Source organism: Hetaerina americana, unplaced genomic scaffold, assembly GCF_022747635.1.
Source record: "Hetaerina americana unplaced genomic scaffold, ioHetAmer1.1.p SCAF_19, whole genome shotgun sequence".
NCBI classification, from domain to species: Eukaryota; Metazoa; Arthropoda; class Insecta; order Odonata; family Calopterygidae; genus Hetaerina; species Hetaerina americana.
The window spans coordinates 3560994-3583672 of record NW_027286752.1 but is presented as its reverse complement, the minus strand read 5'-3'; the positions used below and the strand labels follow the sequence as shown (position 1 = coordinate 3583672).

At 35.8% G+C, this 22679-nt stretch overlaps 1 protein-coding gene across 2 annotated transcripts; it reads left to right on the top strand.

Moving 5' to 3' along the window:
• The first annotated feature begins 6121 nt into the window (after positions 1 to 6121).
• Positions 6122 to 22679, top strand: Sh3beta (SH3 domain binding glutamate rich protein Sh3beta). Of its 2 annotated transcripts, none has more exons than XM_071584488.1 (7): positions 6122 to 6369; positions 6877 to 7059; positions 14243 to 14386; positions 14865 to 14902; positions 18750 to 18858; positions 21456 to 21520; positions 21610 to 22679. In XM_071584488.1, the coding sequence occupies exons 1-6, from the start codon at positions 6325 to 6327 to the stop codon at positions 21510 to 21512; spliced, it is 576 nt and encodes a 191-aa protein (XP_071440589.1). In that variant the 5' UTR covers positions 6122 to 6324; the 3' UTR covers positions 21513 to 21520; positions 21610 to 22679. The 2 variants fall into 2 exon arrangements, with proteins under 2 accessions (XP_071440589.1, XP_071440590.1); XM_071584489.1 differs by having other exon boundaries at positions 6123 to 6369; positions 18750 to 18795.

The window sequence follows — 22679 nt, the reverse complement described above, 5'->3', positions numbered from 1 at the left end:
ACATTTTTTATATTCGGTTTTCGGTATGTCCATCAGTGCTTCCTGCGATTTTTCCATTACTTCCTCTCGGCTGCTAAAACGCGTTCCCCGTAATGGTTTTTTAACTCGATTGAACAGAAAGAAGTCACAGGGAGCCAAATCAGGTGAATTCGGTGGCTGTTGGATGGTATTTGTTGCATTTTTCGTCAAAAAATTACGAATAATGATAGCACTGTGCGACGGTGCGTTATCATGGTGCAAAATCCACGAGTTTTCTGCCCACATTTCTGGTCTCTTTCGGCGAATTGCTTCACGCAAACGTCTCATAACGCCCAAATAATACTCTTTGTTTACTGTCTGGCCTTCTGGCAAAAATTCATGATGCACTACACCGTTGTAATCCATGAAAACCGTCAGCATTGCCTTCTTTTTTGACTGAAAACGACGTGGTTTTTTTGGTCTCGGCTCATTTGGTGAACGCCATTCACTTGCCTGATGTCTGGATTGCGTGTCGTACTCATAAACCCACGTCTCGTCTCCAGTAATGATCCTTTTGATGAATGTGGGATCGGATTCAGCCTCGCAAATCATGTCTTTTGCGACGTCAACACGGTCTCTTTTTTGCATGAAATTGAGGTCTTTTGGCACCAACTTTGCTGCTACACGACGGAGACCCAAATCATTAACCACAATGTCTTGGGCGGATCCATAGGCAATGTTCAAGTCCTCCGCTATTTCTCTGATGGTTAAATTGCGGTTATTGACCAACATTTCTTTTACTTTATCAATTTTTTCACCGACTTTCGATGTCGATGGTCTGCCACTGCGTTCATCATCTTCGATTGACTCACGACCACTTCTGAACCGCTCGTGCCACTGGTAAACGACCGTTTTTTTTAGAGAATCGTTGCCGAAACACTTTTCCAACATTTCCAACGTCCGTGCGCCACTAAATCCGTTTTTTACGTAAAATTTAATACAAGTTCGTTGTTGCAAATTTAAATCCATTTCTGCAATTGTAAAAAATCGCCAACACACACAGAGATAGATGTACTCTTGGCTACGTAACATTTGCAAATGTCAAGTTATGACACTAAGATTTAAAGGGAATATCAACAACAGATGTACCAATTTAACAAAAAAAAACAGAACTCAAATCGGAACGATGGGAGCGCCACACGGTGGTTATTCCGGGAACTTTTTGATCAAGGTAGTATATATGTATAACACTTTTTGAAAGTCTCACGGACGTGAATAATAATGTATAACACTTAGCACTAGTGCTAAGTGTTATACATTATATATATGTGTGTGTGTGTGTGTTTTTTTAAGGAACGCTCTTCAGCGACGACACAAATACGAGTGCTCGTATTAAAAACTTTGATTAAAACATTAAGCACAGGAACACAGAGAAAAGGCACACATAAGAAAATCACATACGAGTATGTGAGTATCTTTTCCTATGTAACCAAAGATTATATAGACATGTATAACGAATCAATGGGGTGCCTCAATTAATTTGCAGATACCCTAAGAGAGAACATGGACACTGTTGTTGCTCTGTTCATATTGAAACCGAATTAGGTGTCTTTACTTTTTTAATATAACCTTTGCCTGACCATTTGGCTAATACTTTGGACGCATGTGATAATAATGCCAACGTTGGCATTCCTCTCGATTTCGAGGAACTCTGGGTCTTCGTTTTCCTCGATATATCATTCATTGAGATATCCAGTTATCAATCATATTTGCCTGCCTTAGCTGTTTTTCAAAAGATATGTCTGTGGCTTTACCTCGGATTCCCTTGATTATTTCTCCACCGGCAGGAGTGGATCGAGAGGCTTGGTTCCTTCAGGTATTTTCGTTCCTCTATGGAATCCATCTGTCGATGCGTCTGGGTTCGAGTAAACTTCATATCGCACTATGGCCTATCGCCAAATCATCTTCCAGGCGTTTTCCTCCTTGATGTAAGAGTAATCCCTCTGATGAAGAATAATGCATTTCTACCACTGGTTTCCCATATTTAATTTTAGTTTTGAGTTTCCCATTTAATACTCTGCTTAAAAGTAGACATGTCCACCTGCTCTTCTAACAGTGCATTTTTCTTCTAGTTTCATCGACACGATCCTATATAATTTTGTCGATATGGATTCAATGCTTTCGCCATTACTTCTTCAATAACTGTGACATTTCCTTCTATCTTGTAGTCGTTTCCTGATTAGGTCTTCAGAGTTAGTTTCCTGAGAGAGCTTCTTTCATTCTGTCTTTCTCTTTAGGAATAATCTCCCCATGCCCATTTCATTTCGCTGACCCCTATCATACCTAATGTTTATCTAATTCTAGTCTACATCTACATCAATACCTTGCGAGCCACCAAAAAGGTGTGCGGCAGGGGGGGCAGCAACAGGAGGAAAGGGTAAGGGTTGAGGGGGTTGGGGTTTTTCAAATGGGTGGGGGAAGGCGGGGGGAACCTACAAAAAATATATATATAACCGCACGCAGTTCCTACCTTGTAGTTTAATACTTATTGTGTCGAACTGACTCCTGGGGGATTTCGACTACAAGCATTTTGGTCTCTTAACGTTCTTGGAAAAAATGACCATTTAAACCTGTCAGTCTTGCAGTCTATCTCTCAAATCTTATGTTCGTGGTCCCTCCGCCCGAAAAAGTTGGGGTTCGTATTATGTTCTTGATGTTATCGGAAAAGGACCCATCTTTAAATGTTTTTAATAAGTTTAATCTATATTGTAAACGCCGCTGTGTAAGGGAATCTCAGCTTAAAATTTCTAGAAAAGTTACGCTACTGTGTCGGTCATAACAATGTTTGAAAATTCTCCTCCGCTGAACTCAATCTAATTCCGAAATCAACTTCATCTTTTGAGGATCCCATATACTAGCAGCAATCTGGTATATCTATCGTTTTCTAGCTTTCCACTTCCCACACTTACTTCTAATAATTATGTCTCATGCTCCATCCCCCTACCTACATCAATCGACTTTCGCTGACGTCCCCTCCCATTTGCAATACCCTAACGATCTAATACTTGGGTACTTGAGTTTCAGAATATTTTCCGGGAAGAAAATTCATTACGTTATATTTGTGAATGAAAGGCCACAGCTTCTAGGGAGAAGAATGTGGCATTTTCCTTTTTCTTCCATTTCGCAGGACCGTGGTGGATTCGCTGAAGTTTTCATCAGCCCATAGCTTCGTCAATGACGCACCGATCCTCATGATATGCGCCCTTTTCACCCCTTCTGAAAAACCTTCTGCCTCTCAATTGGGTTTCAGCGTAGTTTAGTTGTTGGGGCAATATTTTGTATCTGTAGTGCAATACCAGGTTATGACTTTTCAACATATAAAACATATCTGACATGACCGTGCTCTGAATCGGAGATGGTTGCATTCGGTTCCTCTGAGAAACGCTTCCCTCCTGAAGGTCCACCAACACAAATGTTAAATAAATACTTGAAGATGATAAAAATCATCTAAATTTGGGGTCTTCAACAGCCTGCTAGCCCGTCTGAAAAACATTAGATTTGGTTTATCAATTTTTATATAATTTTGGGGTCTGAATTATTCCCTCTGTACCTTAATATCCTGGTGAACTTCAATATGGAGCGTGATTTGGTGTGGCTCGGAAACCTGGTCGTAACATTACTGCAGTTCTATCCAAGATCTTAGGAAAATATTGAAGAAAGCGTTTTTATGGGCAATATCCTCGGCATTTACGAGGGAGGATTTTGAGCAGGTTTTATTAAGTAAAGGGAAATCCTTATCCCAGAAAAGGAAAAGTCTGTATGCGAGAAATACGAATCGTATGGAGAATTCAGCCTGATTCCGCGCGCAGTGAGTAATAAGGATCAACGAAAAGATGGAGAAGTGACCACTTATAGTTTGGTTGGGACAATTGAGGGAAACAGGAGTGGTCAAGATCGTAATGAGAACATATAGCATTAACAATAAATAAATACAAAATATAACTAAGACACATTTCCTTGCTTCGCGGAGTCTGAGAAGACGCACGTCAGAGCACGTAAATACGGGCAGGAGTTTCAGGCGGCCTTTTTCAAAACCTGCACTAGACTGAATAGTTAGGACTATCGATGGTAAATCAGAATGGGCAGAGACTGGCATAGGAGTAAGACAGGGTTTTCTATTATCGCCCGTATTTTTCAATGCAAACGCGAAGGCATTGTTAAGTCACGCATGTGAAGGGCTGAAGGTAGGAATGAAAATAGGAGGAGAACTGATTAAGTTACATTGGCGGATGCCCAGGATAAATTTAGCCAGTCATCAAAGGAATTACAGTCATTACCGATGGCATTAGAGAATCAAAGTTAGGGACACGGGACGAGGATGAAAATGGTAAATTTGCAATACATACAACAGCCGGAGATCCGATGAAAATATACGAAGAATTCTGGAGGAATGAGCGATAGAATTTTATTGATTTTAAATATTACATGATTAAGTACCTATATTTTACAGTACGTATATCCTTTGACCCTATGAAATACTTGTTTTTATTAACACTATTTCTTAAGGCACAACTGTAGTATTACTTTATTTTGAGCATGTATGATGGGTTTATCAAGAGAATAAATGTAACAGTAAGGGAAGACCAAAGTGATTCTTTAGAAAAGTCAAAAAATAATTCTTGAGGAAGTCATTAGGAGTTAGTGGACATTCCTGCGTAGACGATGCCGCATTAAAGTCAACAAGAGGAAGGCCAGTTGATCAATGACCGCAGTAATCAGCCCGGAGATCGGCTTGGCAGGTGTCGGTAGCATTCACCCAATACTAAACCCAAAGACGTGTGAAATTCATACATAAGAGTGGAGAGGGGGACCAGATTCTTTCCCTTTGCCGCTTAAGGTTTCCCAGGGTGACCTGGTATCCGAAACATCACAACTTGAGCGAAGCTGAGGATGCCCATAGAGGACTTTGTAGTCCAGGGGGTTGGATCTTATCCTACAGTTTTCCTAGAAGAAATAAGCAAACAAATTCTGTCCAAAAATGTTTTAAATCCATATTTTGACTTATGACTCCAAAAATCCATTCTAATTCCATTTTCGACGAAAGTGAAATACACGCATTGGGATAACGGGATTAGTTCCTTTCCCTGTCCTTCCTGTGATTTCCCAGGAAAATCTGATAATTGAAAATCAAACAGCTTGGGCGTAACTGAGGGTGCTCATAGGCATCAACCGGAATCGAATCCGGGCTCTCCGGATGGTAGCCCAGCGCTCTGCCCTCTGAATAACCAAGTCCTCTGATACATCTACACTTGATTAAAATTGGAGAGTATTTGAAAATTAAGCTGAACTAAGGAGAAAAGAGTAGATTGGGCGAAAGTGGAATGCTGCGATTTGTACACTTTCGTTTGATAACTATTCTTTTTACTCTGGAAGCGTTTCTGGATGTCGTATCCGCCTGGCAATTCACTTAGCTGGAGCCGCAATATCGGGGATTGGCAACCATACGTAAGGCACGTCGCCAAACAATCGCAAACTGCCCCAAAGGCTTTCCAAAATTTTCTAAGACGCATTACCAATTAAGTACTATAATAGATATGGCAAAAATATTTTTTGAGGCATATAAATTTACACCTCTGCTAAAATTAATTTTTTGGTCTGATGAATAAAAAAGCGATTACGTAAATAATCACCAACTAGCCACATATGTCAGTTTAAGGAATCAGATCTTCTAATTATTAATGGTCTTATCCAAAGATGAGTATGTTTAGGCACTGCATTAAAAGTGTATGTAATAAATAAGACTAAAACCGAGTGAATTTTTATCTATATTGCAAGAGTCATTGATGATGGTTTTTCATAGGAAATATTTAAGAATTCCGACAGAAGTAGTCAAAAAGTAAGCATGTATCTATCCATAAGACCCTACCCTATATTTATTGTATGTGTGTGCCCTTGCTACCTAGTCACGGTCACGGTTCCGTGAATGGAAAATTGCACAACTTTAAGGATACTAAATATACGCCCTTCCTCTACTTCTTTCTTTTCCCGTTAAGTAGCAGCACGTAACATTGCGTACTAGCTCCCCGACCGGAATGTACGAGAACTATTTCGACAGCGTTGGCAAGAATACACAGCGAGTATAGTGGCGTTCCGGCTACGGGGTTTACAACACTCATATTGAGGAAACGGAAATCCACTCAGTCGAATCTATCGACCGGAAACAGATACTCAACACTCGAATATCGAACGGGCCAAACCCACTCTCCCAGGAATATCAGTACATTTTCCGTAAACCAATCCGGGAGGTAGTGACTCTGATTATTTATAGTTGTATTCGACGTGTGAGCATTGTCATTCGTTGTAAGAATGGTGGTCAAAGTATATGTTTCTGGAATATCCGGAAACAAAGAGGTGAGTGCACTATTAATTAAAGACCTAGCATAGCTGAATAGTAAGGTCAAATATCTGTGATTCTATAGTTAATCATTGCATTCGTTCGGTGTGATATCGGTTTGTAGCATTAATTGGTCATGCCGTGTATATTATCTTAAGAATTTAATGCTAAATTTCGAAAACCGTTCATAAAATTTGGAAAGTCTTACTATCTGCCGTCATCTTATGTATGAGTCATTCATTTACTCAATGTTACTCATCGATGTAAATTCATCTGATGATGTTAATTTAGCTGAAAGAAGATAGTATCTACATACCTAATGAGTTCCCCAGTATCACTGAACCTTGATTGAGTTCCAAAAGGTTAACATTTATTTTACATAAGTTTATATCCCTGATACCACTATGTTGTCACCCGGGTTCCGTTGGGTTTATTATTTGTTGGTGATTCGAAAAAAAGGTAATATTGGTAAACTTACACTTTCGAGGCGGAGGTTTCAAGTCCCTTATCTCTGTTTTATTTAGGTGAAGAAGCGACAGCAGCGGGTATTGATGATTCTTGACAGCAAACATGTTTCATACAATGTTGTAGACATTACCGAGCCTGGAAAAGAACAAGAGAAAGAATTCATGCAACAAAAGAGTAATGCAAAGGATGCTAAGTATCCATTGCCACCTCAAATCTTCAACGAAGAAGAGTACTGTGGGGTAATCTTTAACTTTATTTTAATTATTTGACAGTTTAAGTATTAAGTGTTGAGTCATGGTCACTCATAGGGTTTTGCATGCCAAAAAACAATAAAAAGCCATAATTTCAGTTGGGAATAGCCGGACTGCATATCGCTCACGTTAATGTTAGGGGACAATAAATATGTTTTAGTTTTACATCCAAGGCCTTGAAAAAACCTTACCCGTCATATTCTCTTATCAGGTTTTAAAAGAAATCGAAATATCCGGTCTGATAGTCAAGCGTTCGTGTAAACCTCCGGGGCGCTAAAGCAAGTCGACGATATTGCATTTTTCAGTTAATTCTCACCTCGTTTGTTTATTAGTATTATTTTTTTGAAGATGGGGTGGCGGACCACTAAGTACTGCGTTCCTTCATTTTGAATTAGCTTGTATCATTGACAGTATTAACATAATGACACTAGTATTTATTCATTGTTGACATACACGTTGAAAGTTTTGCCTTAAACGTAAATATTCAAAAATTTATTTCTTGTGTAATTAATTTACATTGTATCATGTGGTGGTGAAATTTCATTTCCATAAAAAATATAGGCATGATTTTATTCAAGTAATCATTCCTCGCAGTTGTATTTGTCAATGCGGGTGTTTCATTTTAACATATTACTTGAGCCATTGTGGGTGGATGTAGCCGAAATTTGTTATCAAGACATTGCAATTGATGATGTATGAGTTTTGTCCGCAGAATTCTTGTAGTCCAAAAAAGCACTAGTATAATATCAAGAAAGAACAATTCTGATATCATTGAGCGACTTAGTGGCAAAAGAGGCTTTAAAAAATCCTCTCAATTTATGTGTACCAACCTAACTATGTATAACTTATTGTGGTTTTAATGTTTGTCATATATGATCCCCTTTCCTGCAGCATAGAAGTTAGCAGTTATAATGCCTCCGGGTTTTTAATTTAAATCCTACTTCTCTCTGATTATATATTCTGCCAAATTTAAATGCGTGTTATTGCCTGATATTTTATGTTTTTAGTTTGTTTATAAATAATGGTCCATTTTTAATTTATCTGCCAAGCCAGCGAAGTCGTGAAGTGTTTGCAACAGAATGCGTTATTTTGTGGATGCACGGTTTTCTTTTTCATATACTTCCCGCACTGCGGCATTGAGGGCAGTGCAGTACCATTGATTTACGAGTATATCCTGCAATCTTTGTGAAGGTTGTGATAATTGGCAGTATTTTGTGATTGATGAAAGATCTGCCAGTCGTGGTTTCATACTTATGATCGTATTATTTTGGGGGTATAATATTCAGAACCAAGTGAGTTCATACTTAATCAAGTCCATTTAGTTAATTGCCGTGTCTTTTGTAATCTGCCAGCGTATTTCAATAAGTATCCATTGGCGTTGGGACCCATTTATTACATCACCCTCTTTTGTAAAATAATTTTTGTGTGGTATTTTAAAGTGGCATTTCCATTCAAAAACCAAATAAATGTATACATGCAGAATGTCTCTTAACGAATATTAAATTAAAAGCCAAGTCATATGCAGACCGATGAACGACTCCATTAACTTCTACGGCTGCGTTTTCTGATTGATAAGTTCACTTCGACTACGAAACCCTATATGCAATTGTTCTGCTATCTCTTTTTCTCATCGTGAGTCTCTTCTCTTCCTTGCATGTTTATCTTTCCCACCATTTCAGTGCACCGCACACCTTAGTCTGCGCCTTGTTTCCTCTGTTCCCGCGCGCTCTTGTTGAATTCGCGTCTTATAATTTCTGCAATGGTAGCTTATTTTTTTAAGCTAATCAATTGGGTGGTAACTTAAATGAGACGCCTTTTTCTGTGAAACTCTTCATTCCCATTAAATTTTGGTTTTCATCCGTGCGAGTCATATCTATTTCATTGCTTAGGGCTGTTTTGCAGCCAAGATCGAGAGTGAGCTGAGATTTGATTGGAGCGCACATGCGATATTTCCGAACGTCCAGCTTGCGCCCGGTGTTAATTTCTGAACGACAGGGCAGCAACCCGGGCTGGTCTTGTTTTTATTTTAAAATTTCGTTAGCTTTAAAAACTTTGGCGAGTGGAAATGTCGAGAGTGTGGTATACTCAAGTGCTGATTTATATGTAAAGAATTATATTTTTAGACATCATATATATTCAAACGAGCCGTCTAGTGATGTTAAAATTTTTGAGGCGGTGGCACAAAAAATCTTAGTATTCCACGAATTCATTGTATTCATCTTGCTGGTTTCCTTGACCATGAAGGCATCTTATTTTAGCGATTACTGTGGAACTATTTTCGTATAATCTCGTCAAGCCGTATCGTAGGAACTAGATTATAATTACAGTAGAATCAATTGGTACGGAATATATTCCTTTTTCCACCTTTTATCTCGGTAAGAGTATAGGGTTTCCCACGCTTGGCATGTGTCCAGTGACTTTCTATTTTCCTTAGGCGACCTTAGCTGTTTGTTTGTATTGTTTGTCAACTCCAGCCGTCGCGGCGAGTTGGCGGTGGCTTTATAATTGTAGTCGAAGCATGTTTCTCGTTATTTTTAAACTTTTAATTGAAATTTTAAGTCTACGAAAGAGAGTCGGTAAAGACCGAGCATAATTTGATCGTTTTGGGGATCGATATTTGTCTCTTGTTTTGCACGATTTCTTAGGTTCAAGCGCGTCAAGCAACTCTATCGCGGAAAAACTGCCTCGGAATTACCATTATGTGTTGGCGATGAGTTTTTCCAAGATTTTTTTTGGCGTATTCCTATTTCTCCTAAATTTGGCCGACTCTCTCGTCTAATTGACTCCATGTATACCATCGTGGCATATGAGGCTACGACGTTCGCGGGCATTTGGTCAGACGAATGCGTATGCTGTCACTTATCATGTTGGGTGAATATTCTAGTTTAAATCAACGAAAGACGTGGCATGAAGCACATATGACACTCGTGCATCAATTCTAAAATACACAGCCTTAATTTTGTATGGCAGCATACTTTGTATATCGATTATTCAAAGTGGTTAATTTTATGATCACGGAATAATTCTATTTCTGTAATATTTATTAAGTGGTTGTATATACCCATGTCAGTGCATCATTTTTTTATTACAATGCCTTATCAGGCAAAACATTCTCCTGTGCATGAGTATCCGTTAACTGTTTCCTATTCACCATTAACAGTGATCAAATTACTGGCAATTAAGTAATAATAATTATAAACACAACTATTGAATTATTTTATCTTCTAATTATTAAACTGCATTTTTTTAAATTTACATTGGAAGGCAAAATGATTTGGCTATTTACAACTGTGGCAAGTTTTATGAAATGTTGGGAATCCTACTTTTTTATGCCTTAATGTAACTTTAGCTTGGTGCTCAACAGAATTTTCGGTCCTCGTATTCTTGTTGGATGCAAGTCTCCTTGCTGATCGTATCAACGGGCTTGTTGGCTGGCAATGCTTTAATTTGATATTCCTTCATCTCAGCCTCTTTGCTGAACTTATTGTATTTGTCTGGTTATATGGAAGGAATCCGCAGAAGTCTTTCTTTAACAGCCAAGTCCTATATTCTGCGAGAAATTTATTCTCTTCAGAACATAATCAGTTTTGTCTCCATATTCCAAGTTTCTAATATCTTTCAATCAAAAACGTGAACAAACTATAAGATATATCTTTCACATTCCCATGTGCTTGTTTGTTTTGAATGAAAATCTTTCTAAGTATTCCGATGTTGGAACCTCTACTTACGAACCACTCAGCATACAATATTTTTCAGACACAAAATTTTTCATGCTCTATTTTGGCACGTGGATGCAAACTATGATGCATTTGCACATAGAATGCAAAATGTCACTGACAACTTAATGCCAGCAGCAAGGAGGTAAAATTTATTCAAATTCGCCCACTTACAGCGAGCGCACCTGCATTTTTGCCTTCCCTGTTTGGATGGGAAAGGAGATGGAGAAAGAAAGGCCCAACTTCATTGCTGCCATGCATGTCAAAATTTTCTTGTTAAATTATTATCAGTAGTCTCCTGGGTTAGAGTTGATATCCGATAGACCCTGGCACTACTATTTGCACACACCATTGAACTCGTAATCCCTTAGTAATCATCATCCGTGATTCTGTCCTGAGATTGGCTTACAGTAGCCCTATATTCTTCTCTATTCAGCATTAATTCCTTTACCCCATGGTAGCCTTTCTGTTGTACATCTTCCTTCATTTGTCACATATACTCGTCTCTTAAAATTCTCATGGGGTCTTCCTTTCTATTATGTTTCTACTTAGTCCATTAGCCCTAAGGTGTGTGTCTAATCAATAAAGTTCTTCTTTCCCGAAGAGAGTTTTCTCCATGTGGTCCCTTTCCTATTTGGCTCTTTCTTTTATGTACTTTTTTGTTCCTCACTTTGCCTTTCCATTGAATCCTCAGTATTGTCTTCCAGCACCGTGTTTCAAATAGAATCTGTTTGTCCCTGGTCCACTTTACCAATGTTTCATGTCTCTGATTCATAGAGTTCCTTCTCTGCAACTTAATGTTTTTTAAACATAGTGGTTGCTTCTTCTTCATGAATGCCTTCTTAGCTTGAGCTGTTTTATACTTGATGTTGGTCGTAAACATTCTCCATCTCAAGTCGCACCTCTTTCTAGGTTGATGAAAGATTACAGTTGCTCTAGTTTTACTCCTCTAGTTGCGACATGTCTTCAGCTTCTCTGTCGCACACACAAGGATTGTCGTTTTATTCTTGTTGATACTCGTATTTTATCCCTGAAGTATTTGGTCCGTAGCATTCATGGTTGCGTACAGGTTCGCTTGCATGTTTGCACCTATTGTAGTTTATGCAAACGAGAGGGTATTAATTTCTTTTCCATTCACCTTCAATTCTTTGCTGCCAAATTCTTGTGCTTCTTGTATTACTTCTAGATATACATGGAATAATGCTGGCTAAAGTTTGCATTATTGTCTAATTCCTATGTTTCTTTAAGCTTCTATTTTCCTACCGTTTTTCATTTTCATGGTAGTTACCTCAATATTGTTGAGGTGAAGGATTATTATTGAGTTATTTTAGTCCATTTCAAGCAATTTTTCAAGCAATTCTAATATCTTGACTTTTTAACTTGAAATTTTCGAAGGCCTTGAACTCCATGAATGCCAAATATGACTTTGATGTGTGTTATTTGTTCAGTTAGTACCCTCACGCTGAGTATTTCTCTTGCTCCTTTGTTTTTCCTCAATCTGAAATGGTTTTCTATGAGGCTTTTTATCTTTTCCTTTTTTTCTTAAGCTAAATATGAGTTATTATTTTTGATGTGTGAGACTTCTAGTTCTTTGTTTTTACCTGTTCTTGGTTTCTTTGATATTAAAATCATCACACTTTTTTCAAAGTCCTCTAGTTGTTTTCCACTGTCTTAACAATCAGTGATCTTTTCAAAGAGGTATCCTTTGCTTTGGTCCCAAGTATCTTGATAATTTCTCCATTAATTTTGTCCACTCCTTGTATTTTTATGTTTGTCAGATTTTTCATGGTTCTGTCAAATTTGCTTCTCAGTAATCCCAGGCCTTGTTTCTGTTTGTCTTCTGTCATGATATCTTCTTTAATTAAGGCACCTTCAAGTTAATTAAATAAATAATACAATGTATCTTTCCACTGTCCTTAATTGACGTACAACTAGTTTCAACGCTCAAGCGTCATCATCAGGTACAAATTAATCAAGTTGCAGTCACCTGATGGTGACGCTTGAGGGTTGAAACTAGTTGTACGTAAATAAAGGACAGTGGAAAGATACTTTGTACTATTCATTTAATTAACATGAATTTCCACAAAGTTGAGCTGGAAACAATTGAACACCTTCAAGTTGTTTGGGCCCTCAGTAAATTTTTTCATTGTGTTCATCCTTTCCATTCTTCTCAATGTTATCATCTTCTCTCTTTCCTGTTATATGTTTTATTTTATCAGTATCTTTCCATTAGCATCTTGGACATTATGGGATTTCATTTTTTGAGTTAATGAGTAGTTTTGCTGTTTTCCTTCTGTGTGCAGTGATTAATTTTCTTGTTGCAGGTTAAATACTCTTCCTCAGCCTTCTTGCAATCTCATATTCTGCATCTTTTTATGAAAGGTTTCATCAGTGTCATTGCTTGTATTTTCTTATTTGGAATGTTATCCATGGAAACCTAGATTTTGCCTCTTAACAAGTTGCTCATCTGCTACGTCGATTTTTGTATTCTTTATTTCCTTTAAGCTAGTGTCATTTATTCCTTGAATTTTTCTGTTGATGGTCATGGTAAACTTTCCTCTTGCTTGTTTGTCTTCTGGTGTCTTTGTGTTCTTGATCTTAAATTCTGTGTTACTCCATCAACTTGAACGGCAGTCAGCTGTCTGTGACTATCTGATTATGATTACCGTTTATATCTGTGCCAGGATTTACATGCTTATCTAGGTCATTGTACTTAGTTTTGGCAATGATGATGTGGTCGATTTGGTATCTTGTCCTGTCCATTGGTATCTTCCATTTATCTTCCTAATTGTATATGCAATATTGTTCAAAGATGGGTTTTCTCCACTACCATTATTTTCTCATTATAGAATTCTAGTAGTCTTTCTCCCATGGAATTTCAACAGCCTTTGTTTCTAGGAAAATAAATGTATCTTGTTCGAAATCTCACATGTTTATTCCCTTAAACTATTCCTAGCAATATGTACTACACTCTATACCTAATTGTTTAGCACCCGTAGCAGTCCCCACAATAATTGAACTATAGATATTATATCTTCTGAGGTTAGATCTGCATCCTGCTGTGATAAAACAAAAATTTTTTTCAAGCACATGGATGATGTAAGTGACATGTACGGGAAGGCATTAAGGAGAAAACAGTCTGTCTTGTAAAACTATTTTTTAATGTGCTATATCTATTCTTGTTTTGGATGTGGCTTAGTTTGGCATGTGGATGTTATGTATTGACTTGATGTGGTAATATCTGATTTGTAAATTAATCTTTATTTTGGAATGTTTCTTTTAATTTGATTGAAAAGTTGGTAACTGAAAAACTATTGCTAGTGGCCCATTGCAGCCCTCTGGACAACAATGCTTGTGACTCTAGTTTTGTGTGTGTCCTCATCCTGTGGTTCTATGTACCCAGTGAACAGGATGGAGAACAGAATCAAATTTTAATGGACTACTTTTTGTTGCAGGATTATGAGGAGTTTGATTTGGCCAATGAAATAGATGAATTAGATAAGTTCCTAAAAGTTACCATCAATGACAAGAAGCCTGTAGAAATCAAGGAAAACAGTGAGAGTGGGCAGGTGAATGGTCACATGTCATCCAGTAGGGAGGTGAGGAAAATTATCTATTTTTTTAAAATTAATATCATTTGTTTGAACCTAATTAATTTTGAATTATTTTAACAGCATAAATATTTGAGGCAGACCTTTGTGCATTGTTTCAGGTGTTCTAAATTCCTCTCATTTCTTACTATGGCATGCCTTAGACCTTGATTTATTTAGAATCTTTGTTTCATTGCAGTCATTTATGATAAAGAGATTACAATGCCAAATTGCCAATCTTAAATGACACTTAGAGAACTTAAGAAATATATTCTTGATTGTCTTTAAGTGTTCATTAGAGGGGAGCATTATTTGTGCCAATAAAGATGCTTGACATGAACTCTTTAACTTACTGAAATCTCATTTCCCCTAGAATGCCCAGTTGTGACTTTTTCAGATGAAATTTTCAAGTTGACGCTACTATTCAAATCACAAAAAAGTAAATGTTTTGATATTTCTTGTAATACAAGGCCTTGACATTTTTTAGGCTTCAGCTGAGAAGGAACCAGCAGTGGAAGAACCTAGGTAAGGATTCAATCATTTGATCAAGAATTAGATCATTGGTATATATTTTTATGTTATCATAAGTGCTGCCGATTGCTTTTTTGGTTGCCATATATGCTGTATAATTACAGCTAAATTTTATCATTTACTCCCAAAGAAATTAAAGAATATACTAGTTTTTTGAAAGACTGATTCTCCTTAAGGAGGAAAATCTAGTGTATGCCTTCATTATGTGGATAACTTCATCATAGAGTGTAAACCTATTTCAATCCACCGTTTTATTGAATATATCTATATGTTCCATTACTTCCACATAAACATCCAATGTACATCATAGAGTTACATGCATGAAAACCATAAATAAAATGGTATATTCTTTCAGAGGTGTTATATTTGTGATAAATATTTTTTGGATATTGTCACAGCTCATAGTTCATTGGCACAAACTGCCACATTGAATTTCTGGCATCAAAAGTAGAGTCATACTGATCAGGGTGGCCATTCTGTTCAGAGTATCCGAAAAGATTGGAATTATCATGAAAGGTGGTGAAAAGAGCAGGTTTTTTTTACAAATGTTAGGAATATGTTTTGCGAATTAGGAATTCTTGTTGAGAATAAACTTCTGTTTGTGGCCAGGTTGTGTTTACCTTGGGCCATCTTCAGTGGGGCAAGCTCTAACAAAAACCCTAACTATAGTGTGTCAAACCTAATTTATACCGGTAGCATGTAAAATGCTGGAGGGGATTCACAAAAAAAGTACCCAATCAGATTCCAAGTGCTTGGGAGAAAATTCAGAACAAAGAAAGCACGCTCCTCGGTAAAAGAAATAGGAATCAAAGAAATGCTTGGCTGCACTGTTCCGTCATTACTCATGCGGGAAGCAAACATTTGGGGATAAATAAAATGTCTTGGGATAGTACTGTGAGACAAGCTCAAGAAATGGCTTAAGAATAACAAAGCGGTAAATATTATAAGTGTCAGCAGAGTTGTTTTGTTAATGTGGTAGTTGGCTTAATGGGACAAGTGTCTGAAAAGCCAGCACACATTTTGAAAATTCGAAAAAATTTATGGCAAATTTTTTTGTGCTTACCTTGTCTTTCAAATAAAGGATGGCCACACACACTCAACAGTGAATGGGGATTGATAAAAAGCATGTTTGCCAAAATCTAGATATCTTATCCCCCTCCTTATTTTCTGTCCTCTCTCCCAAATCTCATCATCACTATTAAATGGGCATGGTCATTCTATCTACAAATATCCAGAAGTCTTTCTTTACTCCTGAAAAATTGTCCGTAACTTTGATTTATATCCTCTCTTCTTGTTTCACTGTCCACCCTCAAATCACCCTCACCTCTTGTGGTGAATGTATGCGCACATGCTTAAAATGGATATCTTATAAAGTATAAAATCTTACTATCAATAAATTTGTCACACACAGTACATTCTGAAAAATGTGGGAATTAGAATAGATTGTAATTATTGTACATTTTAGCAAAGTACATGCCTGAGAGAAAGTGTTAGGCTGTAGGATTTAAGCTCTATGAAGTTATTGATAAGTTAAACTAATATGAATGCATTTCCTTACGGATATTCTCATTGTTTCCTAACAGCTAAGTATTTGTTAGCTTCAGGATGAAAACTCATGTGAATCCGGATGTTTTCATTTCAATTATTCTTAGTAGTTTTAACAGCATGATGCATGGATTCGAAATATCGTTGATCGTTAGTCACAATTGTCACTGTATTTGGTTTTTTTGAAAAGTCATAATTTTGACATTGCCATGAACTTTTAAATTCTCTTGCAGTTTTTTAAATTAAATATTATTTCACAAAATAATCTGCAAAAGTGTTAATTAGCATTCATATTTTTTTGCAGTTTTGATCAAATTCTTGACAATTAGTTTATAAACAATCCAGTTAGTCTGTGAGTACAAGAGATGTCTGCATTGAACTGCTGAAACATTAATCAACTTTGGGTGGGAAAGTTCTCAGTGCATTTCATGATACATAGTATCTTTCATTCTTTCAAATTACCTTAAAGACCACGATTTCTTGATCACAATTATTCCTCTGTAACGTAGCCTACTTCTTCTGATACATTCTGCTTTACGTATCATCTGACTCTCTGAAATAATCAGTGGCTTTGTTACTTTCTGGCTGTGTGGTCATCCAGTAAGATGGTTATTAAAACACTGTGGGGTTCTTTCAATCTCAACAATTTTTATGCTTGCCGTATGTGGTATATGCAGCTGACTGTTGAATGTGCAATATTATTTTTCTGATGAGCAAAATCCCAATCCCCTGACTCCCATTGACTTGTAATGGTTTAATCATAGAGATGAAGTGAAATAGTTGAGGTTCACTTAAAGATTGGACAGCACATGGTCAAAACAAAATCCGATTCATGATATCAGTGCAGTTTGCATGCACCTAACCTATGGGAGGTTAGGTGTATGCAAAGTAGAAAAAGATTTATTAGTTATTTAGGTCATCTTTTGACATTCATTTTGAGCGGTAGTTGTACAACTTCCATACCATATGGAGGACAAGTACCATGTTCCGTGGGCAATTAGACAGGATGACAATGGCTGAACATACTCTGGGTGTATCATTTTTAGAATGAGGTTATCAAGTCCCTAATCACTTTGGCTGCTTCTATTTTTCTAACGTCATTTTTGAATTTTCTTTTTAATAGTGAGACTGAAAAGAAAAGTGATCCTCTATTGAATTTTAATCTTGTGTATGTGAAGTGAATGGTGGTAAATATATTCTGTATCAATAGTAACTTGAGTTTAGAATTCATGTAATCCATTAGTCATGATATTCAGCAATTTCAGTTCCCATCCTGAGACTTTTTGGCAATTTAGAAAGAATGGGGTTCTTTCTAATTTTTTAATTTGTTAGTTAGTGTTCACGTAGCGTTTTTTAAATTCTTTTAGGATCAATGTTTTTAAGAAATCATTCCTTTATAGTAATTGGTCTGCAATCATGTTTTCAAATTGTCAAAAAAATGTATATTTTTTTCATATCCCTTATTAGCACACTTCTTATTTTTGGGCAACAAAATATTCTTTTTTTGATAATATGCACTATTCTTCATTTTCCCGTTGGTAAAGCCCCTTTCTATTTATTTTATTCATTTAGTTATTTCTTTTTTTCAGGTTTCATTTCCACATGAAAATTTCCTGTGATTTTATTCATGTCTAGAGTTGAGCCAGAATTCTTGAGTTATTTTTTTGTGGAATACGATATATTCCTGACAGTTCAGGAAAATTCTCCATGTTCAGTTTCATTTGCATCATGAAGAAGTTTAGTTACGTTACTATATGTTTAAATTCATGGGATGATTTTTCATAACCATGCCTCTGTTTAATATATTGTATGCATCATGATAAAAAATTTTAGCATTTTCATTCTTGAAGAAAAAAATAGTCTTTGGCTTTCAGTGCTGGTGAAACATTTGACTAATTTTAGGCAATTATTAAGCATGCTAAATTCGTTCCATCGAGTTTTTTCTTCCCTTCGTATTGTCAAGTGGGGCTAGGTTCTTCAATTGTAAATATTATAGTGTCATTCTCGCTTCACTTGCATTGCAAGTTTTTCATATGCTAAGAATTGGAAGGTAGAGAACAATATGAATACTAATCTGGCACTGACAGTGATAACCATTTCTATCCAGGTAAATTTACGTGGTGTACCCTTCATACAGTCTTTTGTTTCCAAGTGGTTGTTAGTCAAAGTGGTTGTTCGTCCCATGGTCACTGAATAGCATAGAAAATACCCCTTTTTTTTAAATATATGTATGAATATCATTTAAAATATTTTTGTGAATTATAAAGGTTTTTAATGAGTGATTTGTTTCTTTCAGCCCCGAATCAAAGCCAGATGAAAAAGTGGAAGAGGAAGAAGACAAGGTAACTGAAAATGAAACTCTTGATAAAATTAAGGAGTTAGAAGCAACAAGTAACCAAGATGAGGTAAAGAATCTGATTGAAGAAAACTATGAATATTTCATTGTCAGTTACTATTTTTAACTCTCTCACTCAGTGCATTTTGTTTTTACTAAAATGATTCTTTTTGATGATATCATCAATTTTTTATATGAAATGTTGAATTTTTATATAAGATAGTCGTACGATATAGAATTTTTTTATAGATAGTGAGATTTTTTATTCACAGTGATATGTTTAATAATGTTTTGATGTTTTACTTTGCCAGCTACGTGACTAATATTAATCAAAGTAACAAGCATTTTACTGCATTTTGTTTTTCTTCTCTATTGGCTGTTTTTCATTTCTGCTTTTGCTTATTTGTTTGCTGTCAACAATTCTTTTCTGTTGTTCTGGCATTTGCTGAATAAAGCTTATAGTTGCTCAAATCTTTAAATGGCTTATATACTTTTTAATGCTGGTCTTAGCGCCTTTCTTTTTTATTTCTTTGGAAGAGTGCATGATAAAGCTGACCTTAAATTAAAAAGCTAACAACTGATGATTTCCACTGCTCACACTTCTATGAAATTAAGCCTCTCACAGAAATAAAATTGAAACATGAACATAAGTACATATAAAGTATGGTTGGACTACGATAAATTGGCTGGGTTGACTTCAGTTGATGGACGTACTGAAATGAGTATTGAAATATTTAAGTCTTGTAAAACTGCATCTTACAAGGGTTCTTTGTCGTTTGACAGTGTGTTTGAAGGTTAACATTAGCCTAGTGATACTGGGAAAAATTAGCATGTTAATAAGGTGTATATAAGGATTCTGATTAAACGAACAAACAATAGGGGAGATTTTCTGTAATATCAAGAGTGGTGGATTTTCAAATTATGTTGTTATCCTTCTTTTTCTTTGTCATTTTCCCTCTATTTCTTGTGATTTCTTTCATCTGGTGTCATCTATATCAACTTTCTATCAAATTTCTTTCCCAGCCTTAAAATACGGCGTACACAATTGGAAAAAAACTAGTTAATTTGAATGCCTTTTTCGATTCAAATGTGCTTTCATAATGATAGAACAACTTACCCTCTTCAAGGTGCTGGAACATTAAATGACAGGCCAATAGTCATCATTGTATAATAATTGTCATCAAGTTTTTTGATTATGCATTTCTTCCACGTTGATGCTGAATATTTATTTAATTTTTTAAAAGATGGAAGCAGAAGTGTGAAGGCTATTTTGATTACAAGTGATGTTAATTGGTGGATGCAGTTGGCTTGATAATGGTTTGTTGCTTTAATGCTGGTAATTCAGTGATATGTAATTTTATTGTATTAAGGATAAACTTCCCTACCCCAAACAAATATATTTGTATTGCATGCTCATGCTGAAGCTTGTCGAATTGATGAAATTTTTAAGTTCTATGTCTAACCTTTGGCTGATTGAAATGGTCTTCTCAACATTTCCCTAACACAATTGTGGAATGTCATATTTATAAAACATTGTAACCTCAAATATTTTCACTTAACAGGCAGATCTTGCCTCTCCCAGTGATAGATTTGTTTTTATGTTAAAAAAAGTAAAGCTGAAATTAAAGCCATGTAGGTCCAATAGGTGTGATTAAGGTAGAATGAAAGTTTATGATGCTTTATGCTGAAATTGTTCTAAGTAACACATGGAGAGATTTCCCAGTGAAATGTAATTTATTTTGTTTTGTTATAGTATTATTGTTGTTATTGAGTCCAGAAGCTTCTGGTTATAAACAATTCATTTATTATACACATGAATTTTTAAGGTTTAGTATATTGAAGTTAGATACTATTTTATACTAGCCTTTAAGTAAAATGAAAAATATGTATGGAAAGCATATCCCATTTACCGGAATATAGGGCATTACCGTGTTGTTAATATTATAAATGCAGTAGGTGGATAAAATTGCCCTACCTATGTTGTAGTTGTATAATATGAGGAGTAATTATAATGTGTGAAGCACGAGTGAAGCTGGTTAGATCCGTGAGCAAAGGATTTACAAAGTACATTATGAATCTTTTATACACATATTTTCGGATTTTTTAATTCAATAACCATTCTATGGTATGTAGCAATTAACTATGTGTGCATATGCAAGATTTCAGCTTGAAAAGAAACTGTTAATTTTTTTGACTTTATGAAATTGAGCCTTTACAATAGGCTAGGTGTGGAATTCGAAAATGATCAGTACCTCAAACTATCAGACTGCTGGAGACAAGGTGTGCCTGTTAGTAATAAATGTACATGGAAGTTTTTAAATACCGAAATGCATTGTAAGTTTTGAATAAATACAGTGGCTACGATATAATTCACCCCATTATAGGTGGAATTTATCTCATTTATGAGAATAATGAGTTATCCTGGTAACTTAAGTCACACCTATAAAAATTGTTACTACACAAATCATTAAGGTTCATTTCGTAGGCCACTACTTCTCTTTGTTATCATTTCCTCTCAAATTTAAATTTTAAATGATGAAATGGAGTTCATATTTAATACTTCTCCCATGGAAAAGCACAATTTTGTTATATATGTTGCATTATACACTGATATTATTAGTTTTTACATAATAAATATTTCTTATTACACTTCTTGGGCAACCAAAGGCTGAAGTTGCATCAGACTCGAGAGCAGAGGCTGTGGAAGATGAGCAGAATGAATAAGGTGCCAGGTATGACTGCAACACTACATGAAATATACTTGACTGTCACCCATGATGCTTGAATATGTGATTAACAGATGTTGCCTTTTTTCTTGCAGGAAAAAAATACACATTACAAAATCCATACAGTTATCATTGGCGCTTTACTGCCACCTCTCCTCTCTCCCTATTTGGAAAAGTTTTGCATTGTGAGATGTTTTAATATTTCGTGGCATACCGTTTGTATTTTTTATGGAAAAAATCTCAAGAACTTTTAAAGCACTGAAATGACACCTTATACTGTCATGGTTGGTTGTTACGGTGATAATCCACATTATTGCTCTCTCATTCTTATCAGTACATGGCAAATATTGATCAAAAACAAATTGACATCAATTTTAAACTATGCACTTTTATGTGTGGATGAACTTGCTCTTCCAATCGAATGTTTTGTACTTTTATAGTGTGGGGTTCACAGAAGCAAGGATATTATTGGTATGCCTAAAATCTTTCACCAGGAATCAGTGTGAAGCTTGCATGAAGAAATGATAAGGAAGTTTTATGTAAATATTCATTTGAGAAATTTTATTTTCATGCTCAATGGCTTGGTTTGTGATGTTCATCATCCCTATGCTTCACCTGAGACGCGCAAACACATAGCACAATTTATACCTTTGATTAATTTCATTATAATTTACTGCAAAAATTTTGCTTGGATTTTAAGTGATAAGATATGGTGACAGGTTATTTTATTATCATGAGGCACACTATGTAATAATGTTATTTCATGTGGCAAAAATCTTCCTTTGGTTTGATTACTCCTGATTTAACTAATCAGTTACCGAAATTGTTATCAATTATTTCATAATGTATTTCAAAAATGTTTAAAAGCAAATTGGCAAACTTGTACGCTAAATAAGGTGTACAAGAATGTATATGTAGGAATTTGGATGCTTGATAAATTCACTTCCTTGTTCTGCCTAGCCTACCCTGTTGTCTAGAGTGAAGGGTAAGAGTTTAATAACATGTTGCAGGTAAGTCACAAAAATGATTGAGGAAGTATCTCTTTAATTATTAATGATTGTCAAATTAGATCAAGAATGAATGTTATACATATGCCTCAGCTATTGAATGATATTTCCCTCATGGAAATAGAATTGTTTGTAAATAAATTATTTGTACAGAAAAA

Excerpts from the sequence above, each read along its gene's own strand:
- Sh3beta (XM_071584488.1), top strand. The coding sequence starts at position 6,325 with ATGGTGGTCAAAGTATATGTTTCTGGAATATCCGGAAACAAAGAG. Across the intron at positions 7,060-14,242 it reads ACGAAGAAGAGTACTGTGGG|GATTATGAGGAGTTTGATTT; the intron begins GTAATCTTTAAC and ends TTTTTGTTGCAG. Across the intron at positions 14,387-14,864 it reads ACATGTCATCCAGTAGGGAG|GCTTCAGCTGAGAAGGAACC; the intron begins GTGAGGAAAATT and ends GACATTTTTTAG.